The sequence below is a fragment of the Myotis yumanensis genome, unplaced genomic scaffold (genome assembly GCF_028538775.1).
Source record: "Myotis yumanensis isolate MYYU_CA2020_CCGP unplaced genomic scaffold, mMyoYum1.0.hap1 SCAF_17, whole genome shotgun sequence".
Lineage (NCBI taxonomy): Eukaryota > Metazoa > Chordata > Mammalia > Chiroptera > Vespertilionidae > Myotis > Myotis yumanensis.
The window spans coordinates 42,491,175-42,513,844 of record NW_027223768.1 but is presented as its reverse complement, the minus strand read 5'-3'; the positions used below and the strand labels follow the sequence as shown (position 1 = coordinate 42,513,844).

General features: G+C 48.9%; 1 protein-coding gene across 1 annotated transcript; it reads left to right on the top strand.

The window, feature by feature from the left end:
- Positions 1 to 645: 645 nt before the first annotated feature.
- UHMK1 (U2AF homology motif kinase 1) lies at positions 646 to 21,895 on the top strand. Its single transcript, XM_070396979.1, has 8 exons — positions 646 to 1,044; positions 2,012 to 2,304; positions 2,865 to 3,056; positions 5,929 to 6,023; positions 9,588 to 9,664; positions 9,795 to 9,893; positions 12,280 to 12,368; positions 16,051 to 21,895. The coding sequence occupies exons 1-8, from the start codon at positions 777 to 779 to the stop codon at positions 16,195 to 16,197; spliced, it is 1,260 nt and encodes a 419-aa protein (XP_070253080.1). The 5' UTR covers positions 646 to 776; the 3' UTR covers positions 16,198 to 21,895.
- The last annotated feature ends 775 nt before the right edge of the window (positions 21,896 to 22,670 follow it).

Genomic DNA, 22,670 nt, shown 5'->3' with positions numbered 1-22,670 from the left:
ACCTCATAGCGACTGGTCAACTGGTCATTCTGGTCGTTGGGTCCTAGCGGTCCCTTAGGCTTTTACATATATAGATAGATGTGAGAATCAAAGGAGAAAGTGTAGGGAGGATTACATGAAACCCTCCATTGCCGGTAAATAAAGGGGCAGGAGAAAGCAAACTGGGGAAACTTAAGGATTGGTGAAAAGCGAAATGAGGAGGCACATTCTTCTTTCGCATGGGCGGGTAAGAATAGTGACCATCTACCGCCCAAGGAGACAGTGTGTGGGGACCGATAAGGGCGGGGGGGGGGGGGGGGGGGGGGGCGGGGGGGGGCGGCCTGTGTTGCTGAGCTCTGGAGCCTGCAGTTGTGCCTTCAGGGACCCAGAAAATGACGCTCCTCTCAAAGGTGGGTTACCCGAGAAGCACAGGCCGTGGAGGGGTCACTGAGGGTAAAGACTGACCTTCCTCAAGGAAGGTACAGTAGGACCTGAGGACCTACTCTGACCTGCTTAGTTAGAAACTTATGTTCAGAGCCTCTGGCCTCCATCCCCGGAACCAGACCCGCCCAAGCGCCGGCTTCCTGCCGGCTTCCTTCCGGGTGGGCGCAGGCTCGGCATCGTCTCCGCTTCCGGCTTCCGGCGGGCGTGCGCGCTTCCGGCGTCATGGCGACCTGAGCCCGGCGGCGCGCGGCGGGCCCCTCCCTGCGGAGCGGCTGGCGACGGCGGCGATGTGACCCGCGGGCGGCCTGCTGCCGGGCGTCGCGTCAGCTCCGTGTCGCCTTCAGCCCGCGCGGATGGCGGCGTCCGGCTGCGCGTGGGGCGCCGAGCCGCCGCGGTTCCTGGAGGCCTTCGGGCGGCTGTGGCAGGTGCAGAGCCGCCTGGGCAGCGGGTCGTCGGCGTCGGTGTACCGGGTGCGCTGCTGCGGCACCCCCGGCTCACCCCCCGGGGCGCTCAAGCAGTTTTTGCCGCCCGGCGCCTCCGGGGCCGCCGCCTCGGCCGCCGAGTACGGCTTCCGCAAGGAGCGCGCGGCGCTGGAGCAGCTGCAGGGCCACCGGAACATCGGTAATGGCGCGCCCCGGTGCGCGGGCTGCGGCCTCTGGGCGGGGCGCAGAGGTCCCTTCCCTGGGCCGGCGGCCGCGCCTGGGCCGGACCGCCCTGTGTTGCGCGGGAAGTTTTCAGCCCTTGCATGGCGGGGACAACGGGAAACGCTGCGGGGACTGGGGACGTCCCTGCTGACGTCGTCGATGCCCCTCGGCCCGTATTTAGTCCGCGTGGGAGCAGTGACGCCGTGTTCCGTGGCCCCTGTGCAAGCGTGAGCGTGCACACTGTGTGCTTTTAGCCTGTGGTTCAGACACTCCGAGTGGGAGGCCTGCACCGATTACTGGTGGTCGATCGGCCTGTGAAAACGGCCCTGGTCGTCACTTCCCCCGCAGCCTGCGAGGGTTAGGGCTTCGCCTAATGTCTACTTCCTGGTGAGCATCGTTTGAAGACTGGCCTTTTTTATATTACCTTTTTGGAGAAGAGTTTAGCATTAGTGTGTGTGTTTAAGGCTGCATCTTGTCCATGCCCATGGTCTTTAAGAGTGAATTTTTTTTGCAGTTTGTGCAAGCCTAAGGACTTGTCGAATCTGAAAGATGAGGTGACAATGTCATCTTTAAAAGTCTCTTCTTTTAATATTTAGGTAATAGAGTGCTATTTTGAATCAAGAGCCAATCTTCAAATTTTGTTTTTTCACATTGCGACATTCATCTTAAGAGTAGTACTTCATATTTGGATTTTTACTTAATTTTTTTTAATTTTTTACTTTCGATCATTTTTGCTTGGTACCTTCAGTATTCACTGAGTGCTTAGTGAAATACAACTTGAATTATTGTGCCACATTTAATATCTTTGAATAGTAATCAGCTGCTGAAAGTAGTATCATCTTATTTTATTAAAATAACCCAATTACCCAAAAAATCTTATTACAGTAGAAGCTTCCTTGCCAGAGTCTGATTTTTAAAGCATTACAATTTGTTTCTTTTCGTAGTAACTTTGTATGGAGTCTTTACAATCCATTTCTCTCCAAACGTGCCGTCTCGCTGCCTGCTGCTAGAGCTCCTGGACGTCAGCGTTTCAGAGTTGCTCTTATACTCCAGTCACCAGGGCTGTTCCATGTGGATGATACAGCACTGTGCCCGAGACGTGCTGGAGGCCCTTGCTTTCCTTCATCGTGAGGGCTATGTCCACGCAGACCTCAAACCACGTAACATACTGTGGAGCGCAGAGAACGAATGTTTTAAACTCATTGACTTTGGACTTAGCTTCAAAGAAGGCAATCAAGTAAGAAATATGTTCTGTCCCCCCTACCCCCATTAGAGTCTAAGCTAAATGTCTTTAAATAGCAGAAGTGGTTTAGTAGAGGCTTAAGAGATCATTTCTAACTTCAGTGATGAAATTCCTGGGGGTGAAGCAAATACAAAAATTTTCATTGCCTCCATGGAAGAAAGGCCATGTGTCTGGGTCACGTCGGGGGAACTAGTGTTAGGAGTAATTCACCTGTAAAATGCTTTTTTCTTCTTTGAGCATTTGGTTACTTGCTGAATTATTGGTGTGTGCAGTGTTGGGCCCCTGGGAAAACCCGTGTGTGGGTTCTGGCAAACTCCCCATTCATCTTGGTTTGTCAGCTCTTTGCAGTGCCTTTATTTATTAGCAGTGTCTAGCGGGCAGGAGAGTCTGCAGAAACCAGGAGCTGTCTGGAAAGTATGCAGCTTGCCACCTATGAACTGAGGAGTTAGGGTAGCCAAGGGCTGATTGTTTTGCATTCACAGCGGTACAGGTGGATGGGTGGATGGAAAGTGAGCAGTTTTTTACTGGTTGTAATGTTTACTCTTCTTCTTTAGGATGTGAAGTATATTCAGACAGACGGGTATCGGGCTCCAGAAGCAGAACTTCAAAATTGCATGGCCCAGGCGGGCTTGCAGAGCGACACAGAGTGCACCTCGGCCGTTGACCTGTGGAGCCTCGGCATCATTTTACTGGAAATGTTCTCAGGAATGAAACTGAAACACACCATCAGATCTCAGGAATGGAAGGTAGCCAGCGCCAGTGCTTTGCTCAGGGTCCCTTGTCCCAGTTTCAGACTCTGAGGCTTATAGTGATTCTTGGTGAGGACTCTGCTTCACGCCCCCCCCATCCCCCACTTCCTGCACGGTGGCTCCTGACAGCTGCTCCTCCTCCCACAGCTGCAGGCGCTGCTAAGCATCATGCTCACTGTGCCTGGGCTCAGGCCTGGTGTGGAGTCAGTGTGGAACGACTGCCTCTTCCTGAAGAAGCAAAAGGGATTTCTTTTGTTTAGTAACTTAGTTATACTGCTTTTAAAGTAATACAGCAGTATGTTATCAGTTAAATGCTATTTTTTACATTATGTTTACAGTTAATGCAGTTGAAGTATTTTAGTGCACAGCCTCATTGAATTCTGACAACTCTGTGAGGATGGTCAGAGGGATATTGGTTACTCTGTTCAAATGAACCAGAGACTCAGATGTGGAAAACCACTGGCTCTGGGTCATATGACTGTCCTCCCACCTCGGGCTCTGCCCACCGTCCTGCACACCTTCCTACTCATCTGCCACGTGCACTTTCCTGGTAATGTGACTGCTGCTTACAACATGGTTTCTGTGGGAACAGGGACTGAGTTCCAAACCTCTGACACAGGAGTGAATTTTCTGTGTGTTCACAAGTTAAGAATTAACCTCAATATGTCTTCAAACACATTCTGGGGCTTTAATGTTGTGATGATGTTAGTATCCTTCAGGCTAGAGGTTTGGTAAATAGTACAATGTTTAGGAATTACTGGTTTTGATATTAAACATCTGATACAGAGTGTGTGGTTGTTGGGCCGTTAGGAGTAGCAGCTCTTGGAAGGAATGCTTTAATCATAAAAAACATGCTGCCAGGCGAGTAAAGCCAGTACCACTCTTTGTCATTGGTGCTCCCCGCAGCCGGGAAGCCAGGTACCTTCCCTGGTGTCAGTGCAGGTCAGTCCTCCCAGGGCTTCCACTGTCTAAGCTTTTGGACTGGTTCTGCTTGGGCCAGAGCTGATCAGAACTGGGCCCCAGTCAGGCATTTTGTGGTGAAATTTGGAGGCATGATGTGTACTTAATGGAATCCCCAGTAATCACCTCCTCGATAAAAATATCTTTACATATTTCATCACTTTCTCTGGAGGCAAAATTGCCAAGTGAGTGTGAGCGTAGGCTCTGAAGTCATGCGATAAGGTTCAGATCTTGCCTCTAGCTCTTACTAAGCTAGTTATTTAGGTTCACGAAACCATGGTTTACTTTCTGTAAAACGAGGATAATCCTGTTAATAAATGGCTAATATGCAAATCAACCGAATGGCGGAACAGCCGGTCGCTATTACGTGCACTGAACACCAGGGGGCAGATGCTTAACGCAGGAGCTGCCCCCTGGTGGTCAGTACACTCCCACAGGAGGAGCGCCGTTCAGCCAGAAGGCGGTGGCAGGAGCCTCTCCTGCCTCCACGGCAGCGCTAAGGATGTCCGACTAAGCCATCAGTCAGGCATCCCCCGAGGGCTCCCGGACTGCGAGAGGGTGCAGGCCAGGCTGAGGGGAAGAACACCACCACCGCTCCCCACCCCCGTACACAAATTTTGTGCACCGGGCCTCTAGTCCTATATAATAAAAGCCTAATATGCTAGGTGTCCGACAGTTCGACCAGTCGCTATGATGTGCACTGACCACCAGGGGTAGACACTCAGGTAGGTTAGCTTGCTGCTGGGGACTGGGCAAGACAGGCCAGACACGTCCTGGAGTCCTCCTGTGGTCCCTCCGCAGACCTGATTGTGCCACCAGTGGGGTTCCTTGGCCTGGCCTGTGCCCTCTCGCAATCTGGGACCCTTTGGGGGATGTTGGAGAGTTGGTTTTGGCCTGATCCCTGCAGGCCAGGCATATGTCTCTAGAGCAGTGGTTCTCAACCTTCCTAATGCCGTGACCCTTTATACAGTTCCTCATGTGGTGACCCCCAATTTCATTGTTACAAATTGAACATAATTAAAGCATAGTGATTAATCACAAAAACAATATGTAGTTATATGTGTTTTCCGATGGTCTTAGGCGACCCCTGTGAAAGGGTCGTTTGACCCCCAAAGGGTCGCGACCCACAGGTTGAGAACCGCTGCTCTAGAGTATTGGCGTTAAAAAAGAAATGCCTCGTTCTTAACATGTGTGTGCCTGTGGGACATTTAGAAACTTTAGTGAACATGATGCTGTCAGGTCTTTTTACTCATGTACATACTTCCACGGTACTCGGAGAAATAGTACGTCCCACAAGGGTTTAGAGCAGTGGTTCTCAACCTTCTGGCCCTTTAAATACAGTTCCTCATGTTGTGACCCCAACCATAAAATTATTTTCGTTGCTACTTCATAACTGTAATGTTGCTACTATTATGAATCGTAATGTAAATATCTGATATGCAGGATGGTCTTAGGCAACCCCTGTGAAAGGGTCGTTCGACCGCCAAAGGGGTTGCGACCCACAGGTTGAGAACCACTGATTTAGAGTGTGAATAATATAACAAATGCGGTTTTTAATTCGTGCCTTATTCTCCTGGATAATTTATTTTATTTCTATCTGAAACCAACTGCAGACTCATCACTGAGACACGGGCTCACCCAGCACAACTGCATTTTCTCACTTCACGTTGAGCTGCATTCTCATGTGGTTACTTTGGTGTTTGTTTGCTTACTCACCCATCAGTGGGTGTTGGTAACAGACCAGCTGCTGAAGCTAGGACACAAATGATTCTGCACAAAATCTCTTAAGGTCGGGAGTTTGAGGAAGAGGGGGTTTCTGTTGCATTGGACTTAGCAGCTAGTGCCTGGTACTTCAGGAAATACTGACTGGATTAAATAACCAAAGAAAGACTCTTCTCCCTCGTTTTAGGCAAACAGTTCTGCTATTGTCGATCACATATTTGCCAGGAAAGCAGTGGTGAATGCTGCAATCCCAGCCTATCACCTGAGAGACCTTATCAAAAGGTGCGTCACTTTTACTTCAACTTTGCTATTCACTGAAGAAATTTACTTATTTCTGGTTTGCTTGATCATGTAGTGTGCCGCGCTCAGCACGGCCAGGAGTGAACCTGAGGGGGGGCAGTGAAGGATTAAAGAAGACAAACAAAAGAATAAAGCTGGGGCTGGGTGGGACGCTGCTCTCAGATGGAGAGACAGCGCCACAGCCTGCAAGCCGAGTCTTTATTTTATAGCCAGATTCCACGAGGCAAAGTAAGGGCCTGGTCAAGATGTTTACAATGTTCTCACGGGTTTCGAATCTACTCAATTACATGCACCTGAACTCTATCAAGCTTTGTTCTGGCAGCACTTGCTGCACTTCCCGCAGCCTACCTCCCTTAGCCACCTGGGACCACAGGTTCGGACCATAAGGTCAAGCTTACAACTATAGCCTTTGGCTGTAATTGTGCTGGGAGGGCTTTGCCCTCCAAGCTGGGACTTGCACGTGGCTTTGCCACGAGGGGACTGTGCCCTCTCATTAGTCCGAGGCTTGAACCTGTCCAAACACTGTAGCCGCTCTCCACAATGTAGAGGTTATTCTCCCTTAGAAATAAAACCTACTTTAAACCTGTACAGGCCAGCTTCCTATGAGAAACATAAGTGGTCAAGTCTTTTACTAAACTTATTTTCAGAGGGACATTCTTTTGTTCAAGAGGAGTCCTAGGGAGCAGGCCTTCCTGGCAGCGGAAACGGGTGATGGGCCGTGTGTCTTTGGCCTCTTGTAGCCCTGGCTGTTCTTTGTACTTAAAGAGTCTTTATAAACTTAATGACTAAGTTTGTTGTGGACTACCAAAAAGAGGGTTCAAGTGAGGTCATTATGTATTATACTTTAAATATTACCATTGAAAACTGTGGGGACAGAACAGTGTTTCTGATTCCTAAGTAGATCCAATCACAATAGATACATTAAAATAAGAAATAACGTGTATTATCAAATAGTTGATTTTTCACAGTTCTAGCATTTATGGTCCAGAAATGAATAAAATAGTATGCTGCAAAAGGGTGGGTCTCCTGATCAAGTCATAGTATTATTGTTTGGAATATTTATCCTATAAATCTTCCAATTAGGTGTTTGTGGTTTTTGTTTGTTTTATAGGAACTGGAGGTCTGCCCTTCAGCCAGTTTCCCCCAGTGGTAATTTCTTCCATACCTGTCATGCAGGGTCAGACCAGAAATGGATGTTATAATCCATGGACTTACTTCCATTGTACCAGCTTTTCTTGTGAGACGAATTAAGTTTAAATAGCAGTTAGTAGGTTAGTATCTGATGTCCGACATCACATGTTGCATTTTATCTTGAAAAGAAGCAGTGTAATGCCCTAGCCAGTTTGGCTCAGTGAATAGAATGTTGGCCTGCAGACTGAAGGGTCCCAGGTTCAATTCCCATCAAAGGCCTGGGTTGTGGGCTTGATCCCCAGTAGGGAGCATGCAGGAAGCAGCCAATCTCTGATTCTCTCTCATCATTGATGTTTCTCTCTCTCCCTCTCCCTTTCTCTCTGAAATCAATAATATATATTGAGATATATATATATATATATATATATATATATATAGTGTAAGATTATAGTATAATGGATTCTGTACAGATGAAACTGATATACTATTGTACGCCAACAATAATTTTTTTAAATGGGAAAAATTATATAATGGATTCTTGCTTGTAAGTCAGATCATCTAAGTTCTAGTATTGACTGCAATTTTTAAAATTCTACAGCTGATACTAAATTTGGAAGCTACAGAAAATTGTGACAAGGAAAAGAAAATTGTACGCCCTCTCTAGTGTTAGCAGTCGGTGCGTTTCTTCTCGGCGTGTTTCTTCTCGGTGTTTTCTTGTGTACATGGTTATCTGCCCAGGTGTGTTATTTGAACTTCTCTGTGGAATTACACAGACACTGAGAACAAATGTGCAGCCCAGTGGGTCCCTCGGAATCCCTTTGTCCACCGTTTAGCTCAAGAAACAGCTTTGAGGTCGCTCGCAAGTCCCAGGTCTCCGTCCAAGCCTCTTCCTCTTCCCCAAAGTAACCACTGCCCTGACTTCACGCTAATTACCTCCTCGGTTCATTGCCGTTAATAACCCGAGTGTGCATCCTTAGACACTATGGCTTAGAGTTCTTCTAAAAAGCAGGCCCTTTAAAATCAGTCTGACTCTAAAAAGTCTGTTTCTACCTCCTACCCCCTCCCGTGTTTCTGTTGAACAGCTTGGGCTGTTGACTCAGCACAGTTGCCCCCATCTGAACTTTGCAGGTTGTGTTATGTGGTGTAGTTTAGCACAGTTCTCTGTTTATTTCTTGTGAATTGGTGGTTGTATCTAGAGGGTTTGAATTTTCAAGTAGTTTTTGGTGGGACTGTAGATGGCACGGTGCTCTTTCACAGGGAGGCACCTGGTCACTGTCAGTTCCCATTGTCTAGATCTTTGATAGGGGGTGTTCTCATTCTGTCATCTGTCCTTCCCATGGTTAACCAAACAACAGGGAAATGCTTGATTCTCTCTCTCGTTTTCGTAATGCCCTGTCATCCTCCAAAGGGATCGTGCCTTCTTTGGAACTGAAAAGTATCATTATGAACGAGTGGGTTTCAATATATCTGACGTGTGTTGGCAGTCTTCTCATTGGAGCTGTGTCCTGGCTGCGGACGGCGCCTCTGCAGGCGGGCTCTGGCGGACCTCGTCATCCTGTTCTAACTTCCTTGCTGTGACAGGCTGTTCCCAGTCGCCTCTTACATGTCCTGCCCAGACCTGGAAGTAGCCATTTCTCCAGGAAGCCTGGTTTCTTTTAGTAGGGAGTGGTACTTGAAAATCACAGTCTGGGTATTAGATACACTCATTGGTACTGGATGGCGTTGTGTCTAGGCCTTTTAAGGGGACAGACGCAGGACAACCAATAATGTCTTCTGTTTTACGTCTCTATCTCCTTTCTTCTGTGTCAGCAGTTGTGGCTCTAAGCACAGAGGGGATGCAGAATTAGAATGTTTCTTACCCACTCATTTGCTTTGTGTACGAATGGAATCGCTACAACAGCCTCAGCACAAGGACGGCCATTATCTCGGAGCGGTGGCTGAAAGCGCTCTGTGTGCTGGGCTTTCCCGTCCTTCCCCCATTTGAGTAGCACTTGTATCTGCACCAGCAGGTCACATGGCCGCTGCGTCCTGTCCTCTCTGCTCTGACAATCAAGTTGCTCTATATTGTTGTCATTGCTACCAAGTTGCTCAAATTTGACAACATTCAGAAACCACCTCACTACTACCCTTTTTAATTGTATTATTCAATCTGTTTAGCTTTCCTTTCACTTAACGTTATAAAGTGTGGATCACTTTCTCATGTATTATTAACCTAAACAAAAACATTTTAAGTTGAAATATATTGTGCCCTAGGTTTGTATCATGATTTATTGAACCATTTGATTATAAATGGCATCTCCGTTTTCACATAGAGGAAGGATTCAGTGGTCACTCTCAGGGGATCAGGGCTGCGATGCACTAGTTTTGTCGTCAGTGTTTGCATTTCCAGGAGACTGATGATGCTCTGTGTTTCAGCATGCTGCACGAGGATCCGGGCCGGAGAGCGCCCGCCGACGTGGCTCTGTGCAGCCCCTTCTTCAGCATTCCTTTTGGTACGTTGTGCATGGCTCTGTTCCTTTCTGGGTTGTTGGAACTAATGTATATTTCCAAGCTCCCCTGCCTGTTGTTCATCCATGTATTTGGGGAGCTTACATCTGACAATGTCATAACAAACCCCAACAGCCCCTCACATCGAAGACCTGGTGATGCTCCCCACCCCGGTGCTGAGGCTGCTCAATGTGCTGGATGGTGACTACCTCGAGAGCGAGGAGGGGTACGAAGGTCAGTGCTACCTTAGCTGGCTGTTCACGTCTTTCTTAACAGGTCTGCCGGGGACCTCTCGCCCCAAGATTCTCAGCGCTTCCTCGTCTATACAGTGTGGATGTTGAATTCTGTGATCGCTAAAATGCTCTCACTTTTTGATTCCTGCTATAGAGTGTGTCCCCCAGAGTTCCTGTGGCAAAGCCCTCATCCGCAGTGTGATAGTATTTGGAATTGGAGCCAGTTCTGGTAAATCTGAGGCAGGTGACATGCAGAGGGCAGAGCTGCACCTGAGCCTGTCAGGACTTGGCTGAGGCTGGGGGTGAGGAGCAGCCAGAGACCTGGCTGAGGGCAGGTGTGGCGTGGTAGAGAGTGGCCGGTTGTTTGGTGTGACTGCACCATAGGGTATTTATTGCGGAGCAGTCAGTTTGCTGTGTTGAAGGACTTAAATTTTATCCCAGAGGTCGCAGCCTTGGAACATAAGCTTGCACAGAGCTCTGGGTCAGGCCCAGAGCACTCCCTGTTCATTGTTGAATGAGGCAGGAGCCATTACAGGTGTCAAGGAGGAGGGACTCACACTTACGCTTCCCTACAAGCATTCTGGAAGCACAGTGGTGAGTGGGCTACCCAGAGCCAGACTCAAAATGTCATTTTCTTTGTGGAGAGTCAAACCAGTGCAGGCAGGGCTACCTTAACCACCCTGTTTCCTGGAAAGTGTAAATCATTTGACAACGCTGGGCTTTGCATAGTTATCTGACAAATGAAACAAATATAATTTATTTGAACCTGTGACGGTTGTTAGTACCTGTAGCCTCGACTTTTCAGGACATATCTGAAAGGACGGCCGAACCCTCAGCTTTGCTTTAATCAGGCCCTTAGGGTGCAGTGGTTCTGTCTCCTGGTAATTTTCATCTTTACAAAACTCAGGCGTGGCTCTCTTGGGTAGACGACACCTGCTGGTAGACGACAGCTGCTCTTTGCTATTTCACTATGCAACCCTTTCTTTATGCTCCTAAATGCACCGAATGTTTTAAATGTTGTTTGAATGTAGACACTGAGTCTTAGTGTTTAAGAGTCTCTCATGAATGCCTTTGTTTTGATTAGAAGGTCTTCATTAGATGACATGAAATGAGGTTTAGGTGAGTTTGCTTAGTTATCGTGTGTGGGAATAGTCTTGTCGTCTTGGTGGGGTTGGGTGAGGAAGTGAGATTCCGATCTTCCTGTTTAGACCAAAATAAATTCTCAATCAAGTGAAGATTAAAATATTGAAAAACAAAACATAAGACAAAGTAAAGGAAGGAATAGAACAGGGCTGGAAGGAAAAGGAGGGAGGGAAGGAAGACAGGTGGGAATAAAAGAAAAAAAGTTAACTTAAAAGTCATGGGAGATTTTTAAAAATAATATTCCTGGAGCAGGAAAGGCCTCTTACAAGTTCATCACAAAACTCAAACAGTAAAATGGTAATGCAACAAATTTTACCCTGAGAAAGATTAAGACAAGTAACAATCTAAGAAAAAACAGACAGCTCTTATCAGAGACAGAAGCCCTGTTAACCCACCCGGGAGGCAGTGGGCGAAGGACACGGACGGTCCCCAGGAAAGGGTGTGCCAGAGTATCTCCCGTGGATTTTGTTCTCGTTTATTGAAATGCTCATTAGAACCCACTGTGATGTCTGTGACCCGTCGTGTTCACAGTGGGAACATCCTTGATGACCCTCTGTGGGGTCAGTACGGAGGTCACTGCAGAGAGGACTATGAAATGTGATGCTAACAGAATCGATTCAGACCACGTGACCTAGCAGTTCCATTTCTAGGAAGGCAACTTAGAAATACGCAAATGAAATTAGACCTGTGCCAGCTTAACTATTATAGATTGTTTAAATGTTGTTTGAACGTAGATATTAATCTGCTTTTGAGCAGTAGGAGGCATATTTAGAGACTTGATCAACCATTCAGAGGGTGAAATATCACACAGCCACAAAAACAAACAAGAAATTCATATAAGGATTTTGAAAGATCTTAAAGATTCAGTGTTAAAAAAGGGCAAGACTGGAATTTTTCACTTAAAAACATCATATTTGCTTGTAGGAGCTGATGTTTATGGAAGAGATGATCATGCTTGTTGACTTCAGGGAGGGGCCGGAATGGAAGCTGGGAAGGAGGAGGAGGACTGCTATTTCAGATTTTGGATTTTGAATCATTCGGACATATTAGCTATTCAAAGTGTTAAAATACAAAAAGAAAACTTTTAAATATATGAATTTATATTACACTTAAGCTTGATTTTCAAAGCTATAGAGAGCGATCTCATGACAAATATGGATTCCTGAGTTCTTTGATGATGTACCTTTTTTGAATAATGGATCTTGTTGTTAATTACATTGAGTGGGCTGTGTTTGGACACACAGATGCTGTGGAAGACGTGCGGGAGGAGTGCCAGAAGTATGGGCCGGTGGTGTCGCTGCTGGTTCCCAAGGAGAGCCCTGGCCGGGGACAGGTGAGAGGCGCTCTCCGCACTCGTCAGTCCGCTCCATGGGGTTTCAGTTCTGCAGAAAATGTAGACAAAAACGTTGCTGGAGGTTATGAAGTTTTCATTATGGAGGCTTTGTTTTCTGTACTTCTTCATTTTTTCCCGAAGTTCTATAACAGAGGTCCTCAGACTTTTTAAACAGGGGGCAGTTCACTGTCCCTCAGACCGTTGGAGGGCCGGACTATAGTTTTAAAAAAAACTAGTCGGCTGCTAAGCAACAGGCAGCGGCGGCAAAAGCACCCCGCGGGCTGGATAAATGTTTTCAGCGGGCCGCGTGTGGCCCGCGGGCCGTAGTTTGAGGACCCCTGTTCTATAATATGCATACATTTATCAGTTAGTATTTGTTTTTTAAAAAGCATTAATCTTCTTTTTTTTTTTTTTTTTTAATATATTTTATTGATTTTTTACAGAGAGGAAGGGAGAGGGATAGAGAGCTAGAAACATCGGATGAGAGAGAAACATCGATCAGCTGCCTCCTGCACACTCCCTACTGGGGATGTGCCCGCAACCAAGGTACATGCCCTTGACCGGAATTGAACCTGGGACCCTTCAGTCCGCAGGCCGACGCTCTATCCACTGAGCCAAACCGGTTAGGGCTAATCTTCTTTTGAGTCATTGAAAATGGTGACACCAACAGAATCATGTGCAACTCTGACTCAGGTTCAGTACAAAAATATTTTGGCCCGATTTTGTTCTAATTGAGTAGAGTTAGAAAACCATTTAGGTTATGTTCTGATTATAACAGAATTACCAGCCATCTGAGTTCCAGTCTTTGTGGCACTTCTTAGTTGTTTTTTTATCTATAAAATGTATGGGCTAAACCTGGAATCACAGAGTTTTCTTTAGAAACTGTGATTTTAAATTAAATTATATGGCAAAGAAGATAGGAGAAGACTTCCTTCTGTCTGTAGTATTTTTATTTTCTGGAAAACTGAATATTGTTTTACCATCTCAGTTTCCCAGCCTGTACACCTTTGAAACATGCTCTGGGAAGTTCCTACTGGGCCTGTCTAGTGCACAGGGGGCTGTCTAGTGCACGGGGGGCCGTCTAGTGCACGGGGGCTGTTTTGGACACTGAGCTATCTCAGTGGGTGTGGAGGAGTCAGACTGGGAAAGAGAGTTCGGGGTGGAGGGCGCTGGCAGGTGTGAGGGTCAGTGCGCCCTCAGAGTGGGAGTGGGGAGAGCAGGTGAGATCACAGAGGTGTGGGTTGGCAGGCTGAGGAGGGAGGCTGAAGGTTTTGAATTGAGGACCAGTGTGGTCCAGACCTGACCCATTCAGGAGGAGCGTTCAGGTGGGCGTCCTCACCAAGGTGACAGGAAGGAGGAGTCTCCTGCGAGAGGACACGCTCGCTGAGACGCTTCCCTGGAGTTTCCGTGGGAGGAGTGACAGTCAGTCACTAGCCTGAAGCCCCAGGTCTTAGCTCCTTTCGGGTTTTGAGAATGTTTGTGATCCGGTCCCTCATCCCCTGACCTGGTTCAGCACAGAGGAGCCTGTCCCCCAGACGGACAGCCTCACAGGCGCTGCAGCCCTCTCCGCGGGGACCACACACCCGGTACAAGGACAGGCCAGGAGCACCTCAACCAGGTAAAGCCACTGCCACCTTAGTACACGCTTCTGTGGTCATGTGGAGCCAGCCTGTCCCTGGACTTGGGAGCACTTCCGGGTTGTAATGGTGTGAACTGTACACCCACTTTATTTCTGCCATCAGTTCCGTGCCAGAGAGAAGGCTTTGTGCCAGAATAGGGTCAAGCACCCAAACAAGTTTTCCAAGTCAGGATATTGAGTCCTCCATCCTACACCCTCTTCAGGTTTTTATGAACCACACAGTTCCTTCATCTGACACTATTCCAGCACGCAGTCGCCAGACATCTCGCACGGCAGTGCCGGGGTCCTTCACCTCCATCCTCATTTATTTTTTAATTAAAAAACAATCCTCCTCTGAGGATATGTTGGTTTTTTAAATTATTTTTAGAGGGAGGGAGGGAGTGAGGAAGAAGGGAAGGAGAGAGAGAGACAGAGACAGTGATGTGAGATGAAACATTGATCGGCTGCCTCCTGAGTGCACTCTGACCAGAGATCAAACCCGTAACCGTTTGGTGTATAGAATAACGCTCCAACGAACTGAGCCACCTGACCAGGGCTCCATCTTGATTTCTTTCTTTCTTTTTTTAAAATACGTTTTTATTGATTTCAGAGAGAGGAAGGGAGAGGGAGAAAGAGAGAGAAACATCAATGTGAGAGAATCATCGATTGGCTGCCTCCTGCACGCCCCCTTGCTGGGAATTGAGCCTGCAACCTGGGCATGGGCCCTGACCGGGAATTGAACTGTGACCCCCTGGTTCATAGGTCGATGCTCTACTACTGAGCCACACTGGCCAGGCTCTATCTTGATTTTTTATTCCTACTGACTCTCAGGCCACCTCTCCCTTCCTCCTGACAGTCACTTTGAAGGTGATGTGTGCACCACCCAGGCAGTTCCTGCCAATACTTCCAGTTATTCCAGTCTATGCCCTTGCTCATGGGGCAGCATTGACACCTTCTATGTTCTCGTTCTGACCATGGGGGAAGGAAGCAGGGGGAGGCTGTGGGACAGTGTTTATAAGTCCACAGTAGTGGACAGTGATGTCCTCTGCCTTCACATGCACTCATCACTCACCCAGAGCAGCTTTGAGTCCTGCAGGCTGTGTGCGTGCTCAGTGCTGCTCAGGTGGCCGCTTCTCCACTGTGTTGAACTGACCTTTCCTGTGCACAGATGTGTTTAGGTGCCGAATACTTACACTGGCACAGGTGCCTGCAGTGCCCACACAGTCCCCGCCGTGCAGGCTGCAGCCCATGCCATCCAGGTGTGCGGAAGTGCCTGTGCTGTTTGCATAGGGAAATCGCTCACAACTCACTTCTCAGCACATGCCCTCACTAGGCAGAGCAGGACTGTGTTTGGAGTTGCCTCCTCTTTTCGTGCCTGGAGGATGCTACGCCCTGCGGAGGTGACTGCTCCGTCCAGGTGGGAAGGGCTCCTGCGAGATGGAAGTGGCTGCCGCCTGAACTGCTGCGTAGACCTGATTTTAGGAAAAGGTGCAGATGAACGTTGAGAACCTAGAAACTGATTTCCTTGCACTGTCGCTTGCTGCCCTGTGGGAAGTCGGTGCCGCGCCCGTGCTAGTGAGGTGGCTGGTCCTAGTCCCTGGCGACCGAGGACACGCCGTTTCAGGCGGTTTCTCCTCCCTGGGACTCCGCTTCAGGTCAGGCAGCACTTGGGAGCAGTGATGCCATGTCCTCCTCCAGGCTTAGGTCGGGTCAGATGCCCTGGAAAGGGAGGTGACCTTCCTTCCTGCAGTCCTGGCGTCCACACGTCTTTCCTCTTTCTCGGGCGTGCCTCGGGCTCTCGGGCCTGCCGCCTGTCTGGCCGTCCTGCACTGCCCAGCACTGCTCTGCGAACGGCACGAGGCTGTATGTCGTCACCCAACTGGTCTTTGTTGGATTTTCTGAATCGACTGAGCTCCAAGGGAGCGTTCTCCGTCTTGCTGCTCAAAAATGTGGTCCACGGGCCGGCAGCATTGGCCTCCCCGGGGCTCCGGTGGCCACGTGGGGCCTCGGCAGAAGTGCCCTGAGAGCCTGGTGGGAACGAGGCCATGTGTTCTGTCTCCACAGGTCTTTGTCGAGTACGCGAATGCTGGGGACTCCAAAGCTGCTCAGAAGCTGCTGACGGGAAGGCTGTTTGACGGGAAGTTTGTCGTGGCTACGTTCTACCCGCTGAGTGCCTACAAGAGGGGGTACCTGTACCAGACCTTGCTTTAATCAGCAGCCTTGGGAGACGTCCTGCGTCTCCGCTTCCACTTTCCGGTTATTATATTCCACCCAAATGCAGGAGCACCCCTTCCCGCGGGGGTGGGGGGACACCTTGTACATTTGTTTCACCTGCTCACGGTCAGCTGTTGCTCAAGCAGTGACTGCACTGCAGACACGGGCCCCGCGCAGGACGGGCCCCTCCCCATCCCGGGAGGGTCCCTGCTGCGTGCAGCCTCGACACTCATTATTGCATGTGATCATGAGTCGGGAGTGACGGGCCATGCCCAGCGAGCATGGACACGTTGTTGGAGTGGTGATGTCTCCTGCACAGCACTCCTGTGTCGTCCATGTCCTTGGCGGGCTGGGAGCTCCGTGACGTTACCTCCTTGTCCACACTGAGTTACCATCGGTCCAGAAGTCCTGTATGCGAATATTCCTTTAAGGAGCCTGCAGTGAGCCTGGCTACAGGCTTTTAAATTAAGGCTTTTAAGCTGGAAAGCTGATGCTTGATGTTGCACAACCTGATGTCTGGCGTGTGCTCATGTGAGTGCAGGTGGGGGAGTTAGAGAAAACCTGGGTCGGTCCTTTTCCTGTGAGTCCTGTGAGCTGATCCCACCCACACCAACCCATTCCCCACACAGCATACCTGTAACGTTCAGGATGTCAGCTTGTTTGAGAGTTGGCCTGTCTGATGGAAGGTAAATGAGAAACATTCCTGAGAGGCTCAGAGCAAGTGAGTCTAGACTGGGTTCCATTGAAATCGCTTAATTTAGTGGTTGGATCAGAGGGAAAGTTCTGCCCCGAGCGGCTGCCTCATTCCATCTGCGTTAGACCCGGGTGAGCTCATCTCTGCTGAATCTTGTGATCACTGCTGGCTCCCTCAGAGTGTTCTCCCTGCATGACGGGAACTGAGTGGTCAAAAAGAACAAGCTCGATGTTCAGTGAAAGCAGAAGAAGAAGCAGTGGGCACAGGGTGGGTGACGGGGGGTCTACTGTCTGCTCCCTCCTTCCCTGGCGGAGCCAGCGCCTAGCCCTCAAGGTCTGGTTTGGAAGTCAGGAAGGTGAGGCCACCCAGATGGGATTTGGAAGGAAGGAAAACTGCACTGAGGTCGGGGACACGGGGTCATGGGGTCACGGGCTTCCTGTCACTTTACTGCAGATTGTCTGTAAGGGTTTAAACTTAGGGAACCTTTATAAAGCACTGATTATACAAAAAGTAGTCGTGTACAGAGTATGACCTTTTTGTTTCCTTTCCTAAATGAAATTGCTATTTATTTTTTCCTAAGGAATGTTCTTGTGTGTCTTGCCCACTGGAGCTGTGCAGGCCACCGAGAGCCCCGAGCCCCAGCGAAGCTTAAACTTCAGAGGGGAGTTCTGGGACCTGTGCAACAGCGACTGTTCCATAGTTCAGTTACTTAGTCTCCAAACTCTCTAGCCTCTCAGTGTGCACTCGGAAGCCCAGTTTTGCCTAGAGGCTGGTGTAGAATCTCAGCGGCCGCGGCCTGGTCCCGGGGCAGTCAGCAGGTCAGCACGGCCCTTCGGAGGAGGGACTCTTCCCTGTGCCCTTGCAGAGGCCAGTTAGTGGTTTGATGTCAAACACTAATTCAAGAGAATGAACCGTATGGTGGGGACCTAAGCGGCCCTGAGACACATGTTTGTGCGGGTGGTAGCTTCCCTGGTGATGAAAAACCTGGTCCTTCTCTACCTGCTGATGAACACAGTACAGGGGGGTTCTTTTCGAGGGCAAGCATTCTGGGTGAGCACTGAACCTCACATTCCCCCATCCTGACCACCAAAACACAAGTCCTTAGAATAAATGCTGCAGTGGCTTCTGGCAATGGCTGCCTGTTCCGCGCTGCGTCCTACAGCGCTCCTCCGTTCTCGTCTCAGTGCTGTGCATGCAAACGTTTGTGTGGTGTTTAACACAGAGTGTCATACAGAAGATGCTGGTAGATGATAAGGGAGCTGAGGGAATACTTGGTGAGCCTAAGTACCATTTATTGAATTAAATATTTTATATTAAAGCCACAAAATTGAAAAAAGATGCCTCCTATGATTTAAATTATTTCCTAGCTCTTAGCCCATTACTACCAAAGACATTTGTATTCTTCTCACAGGATCAGAAATTCAGTCTTAGTATCTTCTTAAACCTCAACCAAATATTTTCAAAGATGCCCTTTTCATGATTCATTTAGGGTGAAATATATGCACAGATTTAGATCCTTTGAAATTATTAAAAACCTAGAAATTTTCTTTTTGAAAGGTGAGGAGTCATGTCACTTAACCCCAACCCTTTTGGGAAAATTTGATCTCAGGTAGTTTTTCTTTGCTGAGTTAGCATCTGTGCTTCCTTCCTTCTCCTCCCCGCTCACCAGTTTTTTCTTCATTGTTCATGGTTTCAAGGTGTGTTTTTGCCCAGACAAAGGCCTGTAAATTGGTTCTTCTGTGGTGTTTTGGTTGTTTGGAGAGAGATGTTGAGGTTGGCAGGTAGCACTTTCCCAGCTTCGAAGCGTCTGTAAGAAGCAGCACCAGGCTGCACTCTCTCTTGAAGGAGACGAGAGACTCCTGCAGGGGAGGCTGCCTGTGGGCCAGGTGTCCCCTTGGGCCCGTCCTCCCCGCAGCCCTGAGAGCTCCCTCTGCTGGGCCCTGATCGAACTGCGCCCTGCACCTTGGTCCTGGAGCACACACTGCCAGCTGCTAGCATGCTGGCTTTTTCATTCACTGTTGTAAAGGTCCGTTGTGCTGGGTTTATATTTAACCTTAGAGCAAGTTTGTTTTAAGGAATGCTGCCGGAAACATTGCTGCGAGTGGGGGAGAATGCCTGCCTGAGGCGGTTTTCTCTGATTACCCGGCTTTCACCTGCTTGCACTGGCCACCTCTCCTGAAGGCCACAGCCCTCACCTGGCTCAGGGCTTGAGTTTACTGATCAAATGCAGGTCCCTGACACTTTGGCATCAGTTTCTTTTTAGGTCTTATTTTTCACTTACCGTTGGTGGGCCCGTCTTAGATAATTTCTGCTACCAGTGACATCTGGCAGGGGGACGTTGTTTTTGGTAATTTAATGGAAACCAACACCATCATAACTGATAGCAGTTATAACAGTTTGTTTCTGGGTGAGAGTGGGGGAGACGCTCAGGAACCGAGGCTGGCATGCTGGGTACGGCTGCGGCTGTTCGGGGGGGCGCAGGTGGGATCACATCGGACTTAGTCTGCAGGTGAGCAGGTGTCAGAGGTTTAAGCAAGTGCCTTGTTTCCTGGAAACACTGACACTCTTTGGGCTGGAAGCTTCCCAGGTGGTGACAATGAATGGCACCCCTGGCTTTTCCTGGAATAACCTTTGGGTGGAGTCACAGTAAAAAGTCCAACATTTCCTTGGTTTACCTTTTCGTGTGTGTGTAAACCTATTCATGTTTAACTTCCCCCAATGTTACACTTGCTGGAAAGCCAGAGCCACCTGGTAGCATTTGGTTCTTCCTCGGGTCTAGTTCCATGTCTACACTAGGCTCCCCCAGTCCTGCCCCGCTGGCTCTGACGCAGCTCATGTCGTTCTTGTCCAGGGGGCACCTCCAGACCAGCCCGGAGGCATCTTTCCCAAGGTGCTCAGTGACCCCTTCCCCTCCAGAGGGTCGTCTTTCCACGTGAGTGGCGTGCTGGCTTTCTCTGAAGACGAGACACTGCATCTCCCCACAGGGAGCCTGCTGAGCCTCCCGCGTCGGGATGAGCGGCACTGCCAGCAGCAAAGGCACAGGGCCCCTCGGTCTCAGCACCAGCCTCCAGAGTGCTTTGCTCGGTTAGGTCAGCTCCCTTCACCTGCCAGGTGCACCCTGTCTGTTAGCTCCTGTTTCATGTTTGACTTGTTTAAATTGCACAATGACCAGTAGGTTCACAACAATGGTGCACAGTTGACAAGTGCTGTGAATATTTAAAAAGGCAAAGCAATTTTAACTGTTTCTGCTGCAATTTTATAGGAGCAGGTCTGTAAAAAAAAATGTACCTAAAAGCCAGAGCACTGAGGCTTTTTATTTCGCAGGGGGGCCTCAGGTGACGGGCACAGCCTGTGCTCTCCCACAGGAAGTTTTCGCCATCTCCTGCAGCTCAGCACCTGGCTGTTCCAGCACTGCTTCTGCGATGACTGACGTTTCAAATTTGCTTTACTTGTGCTTGTTAGAGAGTTGTCATAACCATGACAGATGTGTTTGTGGCACCGTGAATGCTGGCATTCATGGGAAACTTCTGCCTGCGTGGTCCTTCCCACGGGGCCCGGTGGCTGGCACGGCGGGTGTCCTAGCGACACCAGAGCTCCCCGAAGCCACACGTGCTTCATGATGGGGGTTCCAGCACTTTTCACTTCAAGGCAAAGAGCAGCATTCTGTCTTATTTGCCTTATGACCATTAGTCCTCGTGCAGAAAAGAGCTTATTTTGTTAATGAAAATAAGTCACATTCGGAATAAGAAGAAAAACCCAACTGAATTGTTAGTTCTGTTCCTTTTTGGTAAACCTGTGTAAACACTAGAGCTGTTTGTTATCAGAAACACGGATCGTCAGCAAGAGAATTATTTGTAGGCACTTTCGTACCCCAATTTGGATTGTCTTCCGCTGCTAGGTGATCCCCAAATAGTGCGATGTCAGGACGGCAGAGCTGGGTGGGCGCCAGAGCTGCTGTGGGAGAGCAAGGAAGAGAAAGATAAGAGGCAGCAACAGTGATGAGGGCACAACTGCTTCCTGGCTGGTGTCGGTGACCTTCCATGGAGTGTGTGACTGAGAGGTGTCTTTTTTGAGGTCCGATTTGGAGTCTGTAGCATAGTCCGTTACCTTCCTGCACATTCCTCTAGTGTTCACCCAGAAAATTCTTTTACGTGAGTGTGGAACCAGGTTGACTACCTTGTTCAGTTTGTCCTCATTTTTAAAATAAATATTTGGAGCCCAGCTTTTGTGCGTTCAGTGCACGTCGATGCTCATGTAGGCCAAGGATAGACTGCCCTGGGGGCGGCCAGTCCCACGCTGCCCTGCAGGTGGGGCCAGAGGGAGGGAGCAGTGTTTGTTCATGAGAAAGCTGAGCAGCACGGCTGCACACCTGCTTGCAGGGGCCGAGCGGCCATCCCTCCCGCAGGGCGACGCCCCATTCTGCGCTCTTTGGGGGAAATCTGAGGTACCCTGGCAGTCCTTTATGTGCTCGCCACCGCATGCAGTCGGGTGGGAGGGCTGTGCTCACGGTGTGAGCTCCCTCCGTGGCGTGTGACTGCTGGGCCACAGGTGGACACCCCGAAAGCCTGTGGGTTTGCCCTCGCTGAGAGCTACTGGAAACGGCGCGCTGCTTCCGGGCCGTGGTCTCTGTTCCTGGTGACGTCTTGCTGGTGAGTTGTTTTTCAGGACTGAGTGGGACTGAATGTCGCTGGGATCGGTGCCGAGAAGTGACTTCTCAGATCCCTACATCGATTTCTACTCGTCTTAAAACTGTTTTTCTTGCTGAGTAGCAAAGAGCCTTTATTTTCCACTTTCCTACGTACTGGAAGTATGGGCTCTGTGTTGCTGTTGAGTGTATTGTGTGTAGTTTTTGCTGACAACTTTTGTGAACACAAATGCCTTGTTCAGTTTTGTTGTAAACTGACGCACCATGAGATGCACTGTTGACATGCTTTCTGATGTTTGTTTGATAAGGGTGGTAAAATAAAGCTTAAAAATAAAGGAATGGCTTCATTATTTCAACTCTTTCTGTATTTAGTGTAAGTATTCATGTTAGATTCTTTCTTTTTTTTAAATATTCACAAACCCCAGTGGAGTCTCATTACTCATGGATTTTGTATTTTGTATTTTTTTATTTTATTTTTAATATATTTTATTGATTTTTCACAGAGCGGAAGGAGAGGGATAGAGAGTTAGAAACATCAATGAGAGAGGAACATCGATCAGCTGCCTCCTGCACGCCCCCTACTGGGAATGTGCCCGAAACCAAGGTACATGCCCTTGGCCGGAATCGAACCTGGGACCTTTCATTCCGCAGGCCGACACTCTATCCACTGAGCCAAACCGGTTAGGACTCATGTTAGATTCTTACTTTGGACTCTAAAGAGACAGCAAATAGTTTCTGTGAAAGATTATGTGGCCTTAAAGTTAAGAAATTGGTTTTTTAATTCCTTCTCCTGCGTAACATTGTGACTTGAAGAACCGCAGTCCTCGGTCCCTTCGCAGCATGAGCGCCCTGCCCTGCCCTGCCCCTGCTGAGCAGACGCCAGTTCACACGGGCTTGGGACCTGCAGTTCTCTGTTCTCAGTTCCACAGCAGGTGGGGATGGGCGGGCTGTAGCGCGGGGCCATTCACTGCTTCCACGGCGTGTCCCATAGCTGCATGTGCACTTTATAATGTGTAGGATGTTACATATAATGTCCATGTGTGTGCTTCAGTATCTTCATTTACATGTGAAATAGCAATACTGCTCAGATCAGTTCACAGGACAGTGGTCATGGAAGGGTGTGCATTTAAG